Below are 17606 nucleotides of genomic sequence, written 5' to 3'. Positions count from 1 at the left end.
AGATGCAACAGAATTTCTGACACATCTGTGAAAACGTGCGCCATGGAGCTCTGTATTGTAAATACAGCGCATTGATAACGTTGTTAGGAAATCGTTAGGCAACACAAGAAATCTGACGCATTGGGCTGATGTGCCAGTTTCTTGCAAATGAGCCCCTAAGTTTTAATTATTTTGGGGAGCGACAAAAGAAACAGAGCTAATTCATTATCTTCTTAACTGCACTAAAGAGAACAGGTATGCAGAGATGTGAAGTATCACCCTTTGAGCAGTTTTCGGTGTATCTTCATTTGAGCAAAGATACAAAGTTATATTTGAACATTTTAAGACAATGTGTAAATGTGACTGTATGTATATGCATATATAGATATATACCTACAAAGTCATAAGTAAACAGTTTAAGCAACGGATAGATAGATAGATAGATAGATAGATAGATAGATAGATAGATAGATAGATAGATAGATAGATAGACAGACAGACAGACACCACACAGATTTAACAATACTTAGGTAAGAGCTTCCACAGGAAGAGCGGTTTTTATTGCGATAATAACTCTAGCATCATTTGATAAACTTCACAAAGTTTTCCAAACAAGTAAAGTTCATCCACCTCAGTTCCTTTTTGGAAAGTTTGGGATGATTTGTCAAGCAGGGATCAAGAAAGAGGGTGGGTACCAAAACATTGTTTTCCCATGTTAATTTCAATAGGAAATTTTGGAAAGCAATATAGAAAACACAGTTGAAAAGAATTACACCTAATTTGGCAAAAAATTAGAAGTTTACTCAGAAAGCGTGCTTTTTATTATTTGGAATAAATGTGATCAGCCATTTCAGAGAAATGTGTGTTTGTCTTTAAAGAGGTGCTCTGGGTTTACATGAAATTTGTGTTTGAAGAGGTGCTCTTGGTTGGCATGAAGGAGTTAACAATTGAATGATATCTGGACAGGTGGTAATGCAGGAATTCTGCATGACCGTCTTTTCAAAAAAATGTGCCATCTGACTGACTCAGAAAGCATTTTCTCCTTTGGACAATCTTGGCACTGCTGGACCAGGTCTGGTCTTCCCCTACCAACTGATTTGGTTGGCTGCCACAGCTCTTAACAGAGAGCTGTGGCAGCCACTACCGGATTTGGGGACTTGATCCTGGAGAACTGTTTTTTTTTAAAGTCCATAGGGGAGGGCATGGTGGGGCTTACAACATGTAAAAAAAAAATATTCTGGAAGTGGGTATTGCAGAACAAAATAGCTGTTAACTCGGTTACCAGCCTTGCCCAGCATATAGTACCACAGTACCGGTGGCAGTACCATGGTACTGCAAATACTTCAAAAATGGTATATTCGCCCAATGAAGTAATACCAAAAGTTAAAACTCCTGTTGGGTGGACATTTTGTGCAAAATTGTGGACTCTTCTTGGATAAATATACAGGTAAGTTTCTGAACTGGTACAGATGCTCATTTCACATAAATTAAACATCATCGAGAAACATTCAAATATGAACATAGCATGTGCCCCAGTTGAAGTTCCACATCTTTTAATGTCAAAATTATCCTAAATCCTTGTGCTTGACCAAGGCAAAGCTAAGTCTTCACTCTAAACTTTCACATTAAAAAACCGGGTGGCAGGAGGTGGGAGCAGGGGCAGGCACAGCAACGAGGACAATAGTGGCACAGGGGGCAGTGGTAGCACAACTGAGCAGGGAGGGAAAGGGCGGAGGTACTCACATGAAGAACAGGGGATGACGGCAAGGGCAGCAACAGAGGGCAGTGGCAGCAGAGTGACATTGGAAGCACAATGGACCAGGGACATGCATGCAGAGATAAGGGGCAGGCAGGGGGGTTGAAGGTGCAGCAATAGAGGGAAGTAGCAGTATAGGGATAGTGGCAGCACAACAGCCTAAGAAGGGAGGGGGAAGAGGAACACACATGGAGAACGGAGGGCATGGAAGGCAGGAAAAGTGAGGGCAGCACAACAGACCATGGAGTGCCCAGAGTGAGGGGACAGGGCACGCAGCCAGAGAGCAAGCAGGACGGGGCAGTTGCAGGGGCAGCAAAATGACGACAGAGGTTAGGCTGAGCTTGGTAGACCACTGAAAATGATTATACAACCAACAAATTCACTTCAAAAGTTTAAAGAGATTTTATAGTTAGGTATGGTAATACAATCTTCCTTTACATTAAAAAAAATACATAAATTCAATGAAAAAACAAGGGTTCGTGTGATGTTATATTTAGGTATTGTAATAAGATCTTAGACTATGTTAAAAAAAAACTTAGAAACTCACTCGAAAAAAACAAAGGTTAAATGTAAACTTACAGTGAAGTATTGAAATGATTTAAAAACTAACATTAAAAAAACTCAAGGTAGACATTTGTACTTCAGTGAGCGATCTACAACTTGCTCTCCTCCCATATTACATCACTCGTGATATGTTAAATTACATGAATGATGACATTACTAATAAATGATGATTGGTTGATAAGATGCTATATGTGCCAAGAAAGGAAAATGGGGTTGCAGATTTTTTTAAATGAAAACGCTGCCTAAGAAATGTCACTCCATGACGTGTACTACATCTGTTAGAAATTCTATGGAACTGATGCTCACTGAGAGAGTTGTTGATGGGAATACTGAATCACGTGCATTGATGGAGTTTGTTTCAATGTGCAAGGTAGGTAGGGGCGATATGTAGAGTAGCATGAAGGACTGTAACAAGTATAATGAGGTTGTACGTGTTGTTACACTGGGTGTGTCTGATCGGAGGGATGTCGCGTTTATGTCGCCAAATATACTTTATGGAGTGAGCTGCTTACAGACGATCGCAGGCGCTACAAGAGACATCAGTTTCTACATGGCTGCATGACCAATCGTATACCGTGGAGCACTAAAAGCCATCTATTACAACCTCCTCCCAACAACCCCGAGACTTAGGTGACTGAGCATAGCACCTTCCTCTCGCCCGTATACATTGTCCACTCTCACTTGTCCCCTTTCCTTAAGAAACGCTCCTCCCTCCCGCGCGCCTGATGTCCCCTGCATACCGCCGTCGCTCAGGTCCCGGGTCAGGCTCCTCTTGGGTCTGCTCAGTGGCACCTGGTCTATCCAGGCGCAGAGCCCCTGCAGGGAGTCCGGGGGTGCCACAGAGCCGCTCATTGGGGAACCTGAAGCTGACCGCTGGAGCCGCAAGAATATTCTGCTTACGTCTTGGTTCTGTTTACCGTTGCTAGGAAACCACCCGAGTACGGAAGCCTCAGAGAGACAAAGGAGGAAGCGTAGGAAGAGCGGGAGGAATATGGGGAAGACTAAGGGAATGACGGACATACAGCACAAAACTAAGGCAGAGCATTGGCAAAGGCAATAGTTCTCGCCTTTGGGACCTGTTGGCCTTGGCAATGATTTTTAGCTATGCTGTACGGCATCGCTGATGCTGTGCAGCATGTCAATGAAAAAAAATGCATTTGACGTGGATGCCTACGTCATTATATACATGCACCATTTTTAGAATTATTATTGATATGTTACAGAAATAACGTGAAGCAACTTGAGCTACAGTATGAGCAGACTTATGAAACCCGTTTGAGCAGTTATGAAATAATTGTTCCTGACAGACAAAGTAGTCAGTAGTGTTTAAAGTAGTGTACATGCAGAATAATAAGAGAGATGCTTTCCAGGAAGCCTGCATAACAACTGTTTATCTGTATATGAAGCACGTATAACATTAACAATGAATGTTACCGAATATAGAGTAACACATCTTGTTAAATATCCATAGCTACTCCAGTGTAAACATGCCCCAAGCAGACTACAGAATAATGCTGGGAGAGGAAGATAGAGCAAAAGAAATTAGACAGATGGATCAAAAGATTGCTGGATCTATAGATGGAGGAACATGCAGACATTATGGAGAGGCTACGGAAATCGTCCTTTTTAACAATGTGCAGAAATATGCCGGTTGTTGTCAGGCCAGACATATAGAGTCAATCAAAAAAGGAAGGTGCAAGAGTCAGATTCCCTTTGCCAACTTTATCAGTTATTTATGTTCCATTAATGTAACAGAGGTCCCTTGCTCTGAAGGGTTGTCTCCTGCATGTGTCGAAAAAACGGTGCTCTGCAGTGAGCTGTTTTTTTATTTCTTACCAATTTATTTCTGGGAGCTGTATCTAGCCGGGCCAGACAACAGTCATGTTTTGTACCCTTTGTTTGCTGCCAGTCAGTGACTTATCTTCCTAATACGAGATGCAATCTACAAGGAGAGTGTCATACTTAGAACTTTCACATTGAGGAGCGCTTGCGTTCCAAGCTTTGTAAAAGAATGTTGTGATTTGAATCCCTGGGTCTAGTTGGAGTTAGACTGGCAAGGGAAAAGGTCACAATTAGCAGGTCGATTAAAAGATACTTAACCAGCACCGATGAACGAGTCATTCATTTTTACCACATTTTTTCTGTCAACGAGCATGCCAGTCTAATTGTTGGCCTGTTCAGTGACGTTGAGTTTATACAGTGTACAACTCTGTGAGAAGACCCATCCTTTCAAGGCTTCGACGTGTGAGAGCAGAGATCTACGAACACTCAAGGTTATTTAAGTGTACAGAAGGTGTGTGACGTTCTCCCGCATGGTGTATGAGTTATAGCGCCTTATTAGACTTGGAGGGCCAACCTCTGGGGACTAACAAACGATGAGTAACATACCTGAAGCCTGAATTGCGTCTGGAACGCAGAGGGGTTTTCCCATTAGGATTTGTGTGCATTGAGAGGCTCTCTTTCTTCCGTGGAGATTTACTGTGTGTGCGCAACTGACTTGCTTGTTGCGTTTGAGAGAGCGTATTTAATATTACATATTATAGACGTGAAATGCTTATGTCTAACAATGCTGAACTAAATAAAACATTCATTAAAGCGTATTCACAAATATGGAGAATCGTTAAAATGTATAAACTAATGTCAACTGTAAGAAATAATCGTTTATAGTTTGCCTAACTGAGTACATTAAAACGTATAGAACTGCATTCATTAGAACTCGTATATCTTAAGTTAGCATGAGCCAAGCAGAAGCTGTGTAGCTCTCATATTAAAAGCGTATTTTTCCTGTCTCTTCAGTGTGCAGACTTGCAAACGACCATGACCCAGCTATTGTTCTTTCTGTATTAGTTTGAAACATGGGGACATTTTCCCATCCGCATGCTAGCATCTTTTAGTATAAAATGATGTGCTTCGAAACATTTGTAGATACTTCCAAGGACAATGAGACGAGGGAAAGAGAACTTTTAACCTGAGACGAGTGCCAAGATGATGAAGTAACCCCGGATATGCCACCTACGGAAAGCCGATTATGAAGACCAATCAGAAGACCAAACAATATCGAGAGATGACAAATGCATTACTTAATGTATAATTTGATAGGTTAACAATGATGGGGTGTATTGACTAACCAATAGAATTTTGGGGGAATGAATTACTAGAAAGGGATAAAAACCCATGACACAGGAAATAATCACCATTAGGTAGGGAATGATATTGATTGCATCCCGAAACTCTGTCACACTATTTTGTGACTCGAGGTTTAGACAAACCATCCTTGCCCATATTACTGTCCCTTACACTCTTCTCTTTACGAGGAGAGTGTCTTGCCTCTAACTTAGATAGACTGATGGCGATCTGACTGATGTCCTGAAGACGAAGACTGATCCTGAATGCTGACTTAATCAGAGGAGGGTAATTATAAAATTGCTAATGAAAACTAATTTGCCTTTCTTTCTAGGTACCAACTGCTGTATGTTTTTATTAGAGACCGTAGTTAGATGTTTTCCAAATTGGTGTTCAAAATTGTTTTGCATGACGCCCAACATGCTAATGCTAATGCTAATTAGAGGTTAGACGAGGTATTCATTCTGACTGACAAACTGACGTGACTGACATGGTGCTATGCTGAACTAGTATCTTAGAAAGTTCGATGTGTTATAATCTGCTTATATCTATCTGATTGTCTATGCTACTGATCTTTGCATTATTGAAACTTATTGTGGTTGTCATCTTGTAATCGTGCTTATATGCTTATTGACTTTGAGATTAATGCCTTTGCTACTAGATTGTAATCAATAGGGAATAAAACTTATAAACTTCATTAAGGTGTGGTTATTCATGACTGAAAGGTCATGGTTGCGCCAAATGTTTATTAATGTCTAAAGTAAGATATATTTTGGTGTTAAATGTTGACAATGTTATTGACATATTGATTGATATTTTGATCAGTTATCTCGTCCTACGGTGTCTCACCACTGGGCCCAAAGATTCATTGGCCTAAAACGAGTCCTGATGTGTATAAATTGACATAGACAGACGCGCTAACACGTTCATCCTGTGTGATCCCTGTTCAGAGCGCGGTTATGTGCACACCAAGGCAGCATTTTAGGTATACACACCACACTAGAAGTACGTGATACATTCTAGTCATTTGCTAAGACAAGATGGAACAGTTATCAACCACAGCACCACCACTATTTTCGCCTCACCAAGGAGTGCCGGTAATTCAGTGGGAGGACTGGATAGATACTTTTGATAACTATCTCTTGGCTTTAGACAGGAAGGATTTCAGTTCTGCGCGGAACAAAGCAATTTTATTGAATTGCTTAGAGTCAGAGGTGCAAAGATTGATTACATTTTTGTCTGTAGCTACAGATAATGGAGTGCAAATCACGGATAAATACACGGAAGCCTGAATGAGATTAAGCAATCGGTTTGCAAAGGAGACTAATGTGGTGATGGCAAGATACAAGTTTTATACTCAACCACAGAGAGTGAGTGAGTCTATTGATGATTTTGTGTCAAGGTTGAGAGAAATGTCAGTGAAGTGCCATTTTGGTTGGATGTGTGAGGAAATTATTAGAGACCAATTGATAGTTCAATGCAAATGTAGGACAATTCAAGAAAGATTGCAGGCTGCCAAGAATCCCAGTTTAAAGGAGGCAATTGATATGGCTAAAGTAGTGGAAGAATCTGCATTGTGCATGAGAGAAATGGGAAAACATACTGGTATTGGAGTAGAGCATGTGACTGAGGTAATAGAAGGAATTGAGAGTAGTGGTAGTAGTGTGGGAGCTGTTTGAAAGAATATACCAAATTTACAGAAAACACAGAAAAATTCTAACAGTAAGTTCATTAGTAAGAATTGTAGCAGATGTGGGAGCAATTTACATAATATGGAGTCCAAGGCGTGTTATGCTATAAATAGAGAGTGCAGGAAGTGTGGACGCAGGAGGCACTTTGCACATATGTGTAGTGAATGGCCTAAGTCAAAGGTTGCTGTGGCATGTGAGGATGGAGGTGAACCTCATGATCGCATTTTGAGCTTAGGTGATAAAGAGAAAGAGACAGTGAGTGAAGAAAAACTAGGCCTAAAACTTGGTTCATCAGTGGGAACAAAGATGTTGAACTAACGGTTGACACTGGTTCAAGATATACCATCATTCCTAAAGATCTGCTTTACGAGAAATAGCCACTAGTAGTTTTGAGGGCAAAAGACATTTGTCCTGGTGGGTATCAAGGAGAGGAGATTGATATTTTAGGGTTTTTCACAACTTCTATATGATTCAAAATGAGGGAGGCTCATGGCAAAGTCTTTGTAGCTGAAAGTGGGCCATCAATCTTAGGATGGATTCATCAATAAAATCTCAATTTAATTGTGAATCCAAAGGGGGCAGAACAAATATTGATTGTAGAAGATTGTGATGTGAATGAAATTCTCGAGAAAGTGAAAGAGGTATTTCGAGAGGAGATTGGTGAGTTAAAAGGGTATGTGCATAAGATTCACATGAAGCCAGGTGCAGTTGCTGTGAAACACAAAGTCAGGAAAGTTTCTATAGTAGTCAGAGAGGAAGTCAGTGGGATTTTGAAAGATATGATAAGAGAAGGAGTAATTGAACCCACAGAGGTTTCTAAGTGGGTTTTACCTGTGGTTATAACAAAGAAATCTAATGGTCAACTAAGATTTTGTATAGATCATTGAAGTGTCAATCAGAACATAATAACGGATAACTTTCTACTACCCAACATCAATTAACTTATCTTGTTGCTCAACGGTGGCAAGTGCTTTTTGAAGTTGGACTTGAAGAGTCCTTACCACCAGATCTGGTTGCATCACAGTTCACAAGATGTCACAGAATTCATCACCATGGATGGCACACTTCGCTTTATTAGGATGCTGTTTAGCCTCTCTTCTGCTGTGAGAGGTTTCCAGCGCATGATGTCACAAGTTTTCGAGGGTTTTAACAACGTGATATTCTTTCAAGACAATATATTAGTTTTTGCACCTACTGTTGTAGAACACAATCAGATTTTGAGGAAGGTGCTTAGGAAACTACTAGAGGCTGGTCTTACATTGTGTAAAGAGAAGTATATCTTTTTAAGCAAATAGACTGAGTACTTGGGCTACACAATTTCTGGTGAAGGAGTCAAGCCAAAGAGAAATCTTTTAGAAGCCATAACATTTTCTCTGTGTCCAAAGAACAAAGATGAACTAAGATCTTTTATGGAACTTATAGAGTACTATTCAAAATTTGTGGCGAATTTTGCAGCCAAAACAGAAGAGTTGAAAATGTTATTGCGTAAAGGGTGTATTTTTGAATGGTTGGAAGTTCAACAAGCATGTTTTGATAACATAAATCAAGATGTGTGAGCTGCAAAATCTTTGGTACCATTCAATACCTCATTTCAAACTATTCTCACTGTAGATGCCAGTGCATTTGGTGTGGGAGCTGTGTTATCACAACTTCACGAAGGTTTTGAAAGGACGGTGGCTTTTGCTTCGTGCTCACTGACTGAAACTGAAAGGAATTATTCAGTTATTGAACGAAAAGCATTGTCAGCTGAGTACTTTAGAACATTTTTGTGGGGCATACATTTCAAATTGAGAACAGATTACAAGCCATTGATAAACGTGTTATCTGCAGGAGGAGCTGGTAAGGGATCCGCAAGATTGGCTAGGTTGGTGGCTCGCTGAGAGGATTTTGTGTATCATGTTGAACACATTCAAGGGTGGTGAAATGTCCAAGCTGATGCTCTTTCACGACTTGCAGTGGATTGGAAGGTTGTTGATGGAGAGGCAGTTTTAAACAGAGAAAAAGAAGGGTCAGTGGCATGGCTGAAGGACATAGTGCAACATGGCTTAGAAGTATTTTCTAAAACAGAGTGGGTTCGAGCATTGGCAGAGGACAATGTTCTACAGAGTTGGAGTAGGATGATTGTTGAGGGTGAAAGGAGAGAGAGTGCAGTTGCTTTGTCTGTAAGAACTTATGTAAACATTTTGGATGAATTGCTGGTCAGTGATGGAGGTGTGGTGGTGAGAGGAGACAAATTTGTGCCGCCAGAGAACTTAAGAAGGAAAATTATGCAATTGGTGCATGAAGGACATTTGGGCCAAACGTTGACTCAAAGGAAAGTGAAAGAAGAATTTTGGTGGCCTGGTATTGACGTGCAAACTGCTCAGTGGGTGGAAGAGTGTACTGATTGTAAGGAGAGTGAAAAAAGATGAAAACCTGAGATGCAGTCCGAAATGGGACACATTGAGGACCCAGGGGAAGCATGGCACACAGTTTGCATGGACTTTATTGGGCCGTTGCCAGATGTTGGTTACAACTTAAGATATGCTTTGGTCTTGGTGGATGTGTATTCCAAATGGATGGAGGTTGTATTTATGAGAGAGGTGACAACAAGGAACACCATTAACATTTTGAAAAATGTTTTCAGAAGGGAATGTTGTCCCCATACCATTATTACAGACAATGGCACGCAACTAATGTCTGTTGGAATGAGAGAATTTCAAATTTCACATGGGATCAAACACAACTGTACAGCACTATATAACCCTCAAGCAAATGGTGTTGCAGAGAGAATGAACCTTATGATTAAAGAAACTATTCAGTTGGCTATATGGAGGAATAAGGATATAAATGTAGCAGTGCAAGAAGCTGTTTGGGCTCATTGTACCACTAGGCTTAGGGATAAAGAAAAAACACCTTTCGAGATCATGAGAGGGCGTAAAGCTAGAATGAAGTTAGTTCCAAGCTGATTGACGGATGATTTGATAAAGGATGGTAGTTATGGGAAGACTTCACAGGCACGCACACATACTAATATACAAATTGGAAGTTGGGTAAAAGTTGAGGATGGACGTGTAGGTCAGAGATGGTTTAGGTTCCGTGGTCCATTTGAGGTCAAACAAGTATGTGATCTATATGTGGTGTTGACCAATGGAACCAAATGGAGTAAACACAGAGTAGCTTTATATCAGAAGGGAGGTGCATGTGGTCAGTCTAGAGAGGGTGCTAATAACGTTGACGAGGGGTGTAGTGGTTTCATGTTGGCTGAGACTGATGTAGGTGAACCTACAGATAGCTCACAAAGCTTGTCGCCTCTTGGGAGTAATGTAAGAAGATGTGAGGTTGATGAGGATGTATTGGGAGTTGGTGGTGGTAGAAGGGAAGGCAGGATAATGAGAGAAAGAAGACTACCTACATATTTGAAGGATTACATAAGAGAACTATCTTGAACTTTTCATAACGAAAATTAGCTTGAGTATTTCAGAGTGAGCTAGTTCCATCCAATTAATTTTTCACTTAATATGAGTAGTGTTGCAAGTGTTTAACATAAAGTATCTTGGTTTACATTTTTCCTCAATTGAATCCTATTTTATTTTATTTTGTTTTTGCATTTTATTGTTTTTTTCTTATTCATGCTTTCAAGTTTTTTACATTCCAGAATAGGTGGATTTCCACTGTATGTAAATATTTAAATGTGCTTGTTTTTACATGGAAGGGAGGAAGATGTGTCATACTTGGAACTTTCACATTGAGTAGTGCTCTCATTGTGCCTTCTTAAACTAGTTGCCCACTGCCAGTCATACCAGGCAACATTTTAATATTCTGCATCATTATAACAGCCACTAGGAGGCTGAAATTCCCCCGACCAGAGCCCTCCAGTTTGAATGAGAAGTTAAAGCATGTGAACTATGGCATGAAGGAACGTGGCTCCTTAGGAAATCGCAAACTGGCCACTAATTTCCACTAGTGTGCACTCTGTCTATCGCAAGTACACTTGTGTAATCATTAAGCCTACACCGGTAAGATGTCACAGAGTGTGCTCGTGACCCCTATGGCTAGGTGTAAAACATTTCTTCACATATGAACACTAATAATACTTAATAACTTAACACTGGAGTGGTTGGAACTGGAGACATGCTGCACTACCACCCACTGATTCTGCCCCGAAATGCTCAGCCAGAGCAGTAGGTTTCAGGCGCAGCCCGTCCTTCAGGGCGGAGGGGCCACACTCCCACACCTTTTGCCCCTCATGAAGAGTGTCTGTCAAGATGAAAAAAGGTCAGCCTGACAAAAACTCTTCATGTTCAGGTCAGGCAGGCAGGAGCAGACATGCGTGATTTGCGCAGACTCCTGGCTGCCTGAGCTGAACTTTGCTGGGCTGAGAAGGTCACAGCTCCTGTGGGCTTGACCTCCTCAGCTCAGCAAAGGTGCCTCGAGGCCCTCACCCGGATGACTAGGAAAGCGTCACCCATTGACTTCGACCTGGGCGCTTCAGGTTGAAGTCTTGAAGCGCCCAGGGCGAGTGTAAATCAGTGACACTTCGTCACAGAGTGGGGTGGGGTCAGCAGTCTCACTGACCCCATCCCACTCTGTGATGAGGCTGAGACTGCTGCCTTCCCTCATTGGCTGACCCAAGGTTAGCCAGTGAGGAAAGGCAGCAGTCCCAATCCTCCTGGGGCCTCTCAGCTGAAGGTAAGTGTGTGTGTGTGTGTGAGATCTTTTAAAATGAATGTTTGGTGTGTATGTGCATGTTTGAATGTTATGAGTGTTGTTAATAGATGTGCATGCGTGTGCGTGTGAGAGAATGAGTGTGTGTGTGCTTCCCGCCCGCCCCCCTCCCTCCTAAAGCTGCCAGCCGCCACTGGTAGGTTTGTTTCTAGGAGCTCTGACAAACTCCAAAGCCATGAAGCCGTATGGCTTTTCATACCGGCTTAAACCATCCCCGATTGAATTCATGTGTGTCCCATCTAGAGCATATGCAGGAATGTAAGTACAGAATCCATATGTTAATTAATGCTCTGTTCAGGCATCACCTAATGCAACCAGTGGGATTCGAACCTGCGAATCCTAAACTACCAACCCAAGCATTCATCCCTGTTCATGTGGGCTGCCGTTAAGCAATAATCTTTCCTAGCTTCACAATGAGCAACCTAGCTTCACAAGTGTTACCTTGCAACTAAGTGAATTCGGCTGCATTTGCCCTTTTAATTTCTTCGTTATTTCCCCACCCTTAAATTTTGGAGCTTGATTCAAATTAGTTTTGTTCTGTAGTAGTGCTCTATACTTGCAGCACCTTCACCGGCACTTAACACTAAACTACCCTACGAGGTACTCCGGGGGACAGTGACCAAAGGAAACTTGAATGCTAAACGTTCATACAAAGTTACAGCATGACAAGATTAATACATCTAGACTTCCGGCTGCTGCAGGCAACTGCAATGCTGACCCATGCTAACACATTTGGGCCCTGATTTATACTTTTTTTTTGCGCTGCATTAGCGTCATTTTGTGACACAAAATCGGCGCAAACTTACAAAATACAATTGTATTCTTATAGAATGTTGCTCTAGGCACATCTTTTGACTAAACTACATCTTACGAGAGGGATATCTTTAAGTGAGCTCCTATGTTTCAATACCCTTCTTATTTCTTCATACCCATTCTACCAGTTTATTTACCATCCCTCCTTTCTCCTTTTTTCATTGTTTTCCATCTTTCTGTTCCTTCCTTGTCGTTTTTCTGTCTATATTTTGCTCGGATCAAAGACTGATAATGAAAATGTAGTTCTGGTCCCAAGATATGAATGCCAGTGCCACCACCTGCATCCGTGGGCAAATTAAGCATTGCTTCCATCACTACGCTTAAAACCACACACTACGGGGGTCATTATAAGGTTAGCGGACCGTAAAAGGCCATCTGCCACACAACTGCGGTCAGGTTGCCGCCAGTGCAGCTGCATTCCTGTGGGCCCTATTAGGAGTTTCCCGCTGGGTCAACAGGCAGAAACGATGTTTTACAGCCTACAACATTGACGCCGACTCATAATTGAGCCGGCGGTAATGCTGCAGTGCGTAGGGTGCACCAGCACCTGTTGGCCATGGGGCTGGCCATGGGGGCCCCTGCACTGCTCATGCCAAGTGCATGGGCAGTGCAGGGGCGCCCTGGGACCTCATGCACCCCGTCTCCACCAGCCTTTACATGGCTGTACTACCACCAAGTAAAAGCTGGTGGAGAGTGAGGTTGTAATCCCCAGGACTGTGCTGCTTGCACCGCTGCCCAGGTGGATTAGGACTGCCAGCACCGCCAGTCCCTCCGGTGGAGGAAAACTGGCGGTCTGACAGTGGCACAACTGCCAAGGTCATAATGTGGCAGTCAGACTGCCGCTGAAGCGGTTGGGCCACCGCTTTGGCTGCGGTAAGACTGCCACCGTGACCATGGCGGTCTGAGACCACCAGGGTCGTAATGACCCCCTATGTCAAGAAAGACACACACAATGGCAAGACAGACACTCGCCTGTATGGAAAGTATGCAAAAATGAAGGCACACTTCTTTCACATTGTACAAAGTCTTACATCAAAGTGAAATAAAAAAACATTGTGTAATTTTTGTTTTTCTTCCCTGTTTTGCTTTTTCTACTACTACTGCCTGTTTCTTTTTGTCCTTTCTTCTTAACTCACCTTAAACAGTGTGTTTCCAAGGTAGTGCTTTGTACCTCAGCATTCTCTTTCGCTTAGCATAACAGGTCTTCATAACAACTATCATAATATAAAGTTCTGAATTATCTCCCTTGCAAGGATGAATGGTCAGTCTGAATTGCTAGAACCTGGTCTTGTGACCTACTACAACTCACAGCCAAAGTGGACACTGAAAGTTTAACTCACTGATACACTTAGCACTATTAAAAAAAAGAACTGGATACTCACCCCCCCCACCAGAAATGCACTTGCTATGTCTGGTGATGAGGTATGAAGATGGGCAGTACTGGCCTTCAGCTGTAGCTTTGAGGCAATACGTTTCTAGTGCTACATGTCCCATGTTTCCTGGAGGGGTTATTCTGTCACTCAGGCCCAACAACACGCTGGTCCCTGACTCATGTTCCTTCAAGGGGGGAAAAACACCTGGTTGGGTAAAACCTGCTAGACCCCGTGCTTAAGCGTTCTGCCCATGACCACTGGGTGTTGTGACCCAAACCCAAGACTCAAACCTGGTACCCCAGCTCCTAAGACAGAAGTTATGGCTGTTAAGGCACACTCTTTCCCTTTACCAGCCTCAGTACGCTGGCAGTAATAAATTGATGCTTGTAATCCCAATCCAATATCCGTGCAAAAAGTGGTGGGTGCAATCTGTATCACGACCCAGCTGATAAATGAATATTCTCCCTAATGAGAACAGGCCAGGGGCAGGAATCAAGCACCCCTGATAGTGTATGCCATACTGGTCCGGCAATACAATGAGTCATCAGGGACTTTTTAACTTTCAGTACAACTCTCCAACCTGGTGGTCTACTGCCAGTCCTCTTTTTAGGTCGAGCGTAAGATGACCTTGTGTATACTTTTAGTATACTTCTTATGGCTTAAATTGATTTCATCTGTTGGTTGCAGTGCCCTTTAAAAATTATTGCTCGTTAGTGGTCAGTTCTGCCTTTTTCTCACTCCCTTTTCTATTTCAGAGCAGTAACTAACTACTGTATTATTCCTCTTTGGTTTCTTTATCTGTCGCTGTGACAGACTATTTTTGTTATTTCTTTGGTGCCCCCTTTTCACTGTGGGTGTTTTAAGCTGGTAGCTGCCTGTGTTTTATTGCAACATTCTGTTCCTCACATCGCCTCCCATGTCCCTGACATTTGTTTTGGCTTTATTCCAGTGTTGTCCTCGTTTAACTCTGGCTCCTAAAATAAGCTTATTTTACAAAAGAAACACCTGGTTGTTTAGCTCACTCCTCAGAAAGCCACAATATGTCCTTTCTGGTAGAATGTAGCTAAACCTAGAATCAGTGATGTGAAACTTACTTAGCCTCGCCTTGCATTGCATATCAAGACTCTCTCTTCAGGGCTCCACCCTGCCAGCAGTCACAACATTGCACACAGGGAACTGCTTATCTCCTTTATTGGGACCATACATCTTCTCAGGTAGCTCTGCTCATTGAAATGCGAGGCATGAATGCATGCAAGACTTTTCATTCTGATAAAATAAAAAGAAAATACTTTCCCACCCTTATTTTCCAATTTCTGTTCAGACGTTTACACAACGCGAGGTAGGGCAGTCATCATCTCGTCTCTCCTCAAGGGCTTGTGATTTCTAATGTCAGTAGATGCCAGTGACCACCAAAACATAACAGCAAAAGACGAAATTATGAGACAGGGTTGACCAATTTATGTGGCAAGAAAAGTCCAGTTCTGAATTTATAATGCTAATAACTCTACCTCAAGAAAATGCAAGAGCTATTGCATTGCAAATGCTTGTTCCCTCTACATCTACGTGTGTACGCTATATCCGCATCCATGTTCTATCACCATTCTTGGCCTAGGTGTGAGACGGATGCGACTCTTAACCATGGGGTAGGCACACTAATTCAGTTGCACCTTCAATTGAGGCGAAAATGCTCACCATAATTTGGTGCATTGTTTTGGCGTAACACGTCCTGTCTTATTGGACATTGCCAGTATGATGACTGCCAAACCCACACCCTGGCTATTGTGTTGTATGCTATCTGCACTAGCAGGTGCTTCACTTCATACTTGTTCTTCGTGCACATTGTTATTATTGCGACCGTTAGCTCTGTATATTAACTAAGTTGCACCAACTTCTATTTATATCTTTTGATTAGCAGTGCTCGACCTGCCTTTCTGTTTACTGCATTCAATACTGCGTGTTACATAGTTTATATCCTCAAATCATTAAGAACGACCCTTCTTTCTAGGCTGAGCATCTGTGCAGGATTTGCTAGTGATGGCCACCCAGCCAACCTTGTTGGGCTGCAGCCAGTGCATAATGACCCAGACATCAACGATTATTTGGAACATATTACAATGACCTGGCTCAACAATGACGATAGAGAGCGCCTTATGTCCCCACTGCAACTGACCGAGGTTGGTAGGGTGCTTAAGGAATTGGCAGCTGGCAAGGCTCCAGGCTCCGATGGGCTCATGGTGGCATTTTATAATACATATCAAGAGATCCTTATTCCTCACCTGCAGACCTTGTTTGGTGAAATCGCCACTAATGCCCTTATGCTGCCAACTATGAGAGGAGCTATAATCGTCACAATGCTCAAGCCTGGCAAGTCCCCTGGCACTGTTCGTCATATGGGCCCCTCTCTTTACTAAATGTTGACACAAGAATATATGCCAAAATTCCTTCAAATAGACTGGCTCCCCATCTCCCCCGGCTGGCAGGACAGGAGCAGTCAGGCTTCATTCTGGGTCGTTCCCTAACAATGAACCTCAGAACTATCTTTGGTGCATTGCAACATATAGATCCCACAGTGCGGGCTGCTGCGGTCTTCTTACATGCAGAAAAAGCTTTCGACTCTGTCCAATGGAGTTTTATGTTTGCGGTGCTGCATCGTATCGGAGTGGGAGAGGTGTTTCTCTAAATGGTGAGGACCCTTTACACTTAGCCCATGGCACGGGTGAGAGTTATCAGCATTGTCTTCAATGCTATAGAACAAGGGGAACTCGGCAGGGGTGCCAGTTGTCTCCTCTTCTATATGCCCTGGTGGCAGAACCATTGGCATGCACCATACGTGAATACTACAGGCACAGAGGTAGCCGCTTCCCTGGGTACATGTTGACGATCTCCACTTACGCAGAAGACACTCTGTTGTATGTATCTCACCCAGAGCGTAATCTTTCCTCCTTAGTCTGGGAGATGGTCCATTTTGGAGGTTACTCCAGTTTAAAGGTTAACTGGAGCAATCTATTATATTCCCCCTTACTCCAGCCACGACCCTGGTGCCAATTGACTTCCCACTCCTGTGTACGGAGGATTCCGTCCGATACTTGGGGATTAAGTTACATACTGACCCATCAGTGGTCCTATATGAGAACTATGGCAGAGCTACACAAAAGTTGTCCAAAGCCGTAGATAGATGGATGGATCAGACTTCCCCTTTCTCTACTGGGATGCCTAGCCTTCATGAAGATGGTGGTCCTGCTGAGATTTCTCTTTCTGTTCCAAAATGTCCCTATACTGCTTCCCAAGACAACATTTAGGATGCTGAGATCACTGCTGGTCAGGTTGGCCTGGTTGGGGAAACAGCCTAGAGTTAGATGGGGCGTACTCACACAACCGTATGAATTGGGGGGACTAGGGGCTCCAGACTTTGAGATCTACTATGAAGTCCCGAGCGGCATGATTGCACACAGCTGGATTCATGGCCCACATGATGCACCTCATGCCTATATGGAGCGAGATATTTCGTAACATCACCCATTGCTGCAGCAATTGTTCTCCCCCCCCCAAGAGGTGGTACGGTATCATAGACTCTTTCAATACTGCGACACACGCTTGCCA

At 42.7% G+C, this 17606-nt stretch overlaps 1 protein-coding gene across 1 annotated transcript in view; it reads right to left on the bottom strand.

Moving 5' to 3' along the window:
• Nucleotides 1-3213, bottom strand: part of LOC138300929 (sperm flagellar protein 1-like) — a 109053-nt gene extending 105840 nt beyond the window's left edge. The window contains exon 1 of the mRNA XM_069240831.1: nt 3040-3213. Coding sequence (XP_069096932.1) covers nt 3040-3151 — 112 coding nt within the window. The 5' untranslated portion in view covers nt 3152-3213. The remainder of the gene's footprint in view (nt 1-3039) is intronic.
• Between the last annotated feature and the right edge of the window lie 14393 nt (nt 3214-17606).

Source organism: Pleurodeles waltl, chromosome 6 (assembly GCF_031143425.1).
Source record: "Pleurodeles waltl isolate 20211129_DDA chromosome 6, aPleWal1.hap1.20221129, whole genome shotgun sequence".
NCBI classification, from domain to species: Eukaryota; Metazoa; Chordata; class Amphibia; order Caudata; family Salamandridae; genus Pleurodeles; species Pleurodeles waltl.
This window is presented reverse-complemented; position numbering and strand designations above follow the sequence as displayed.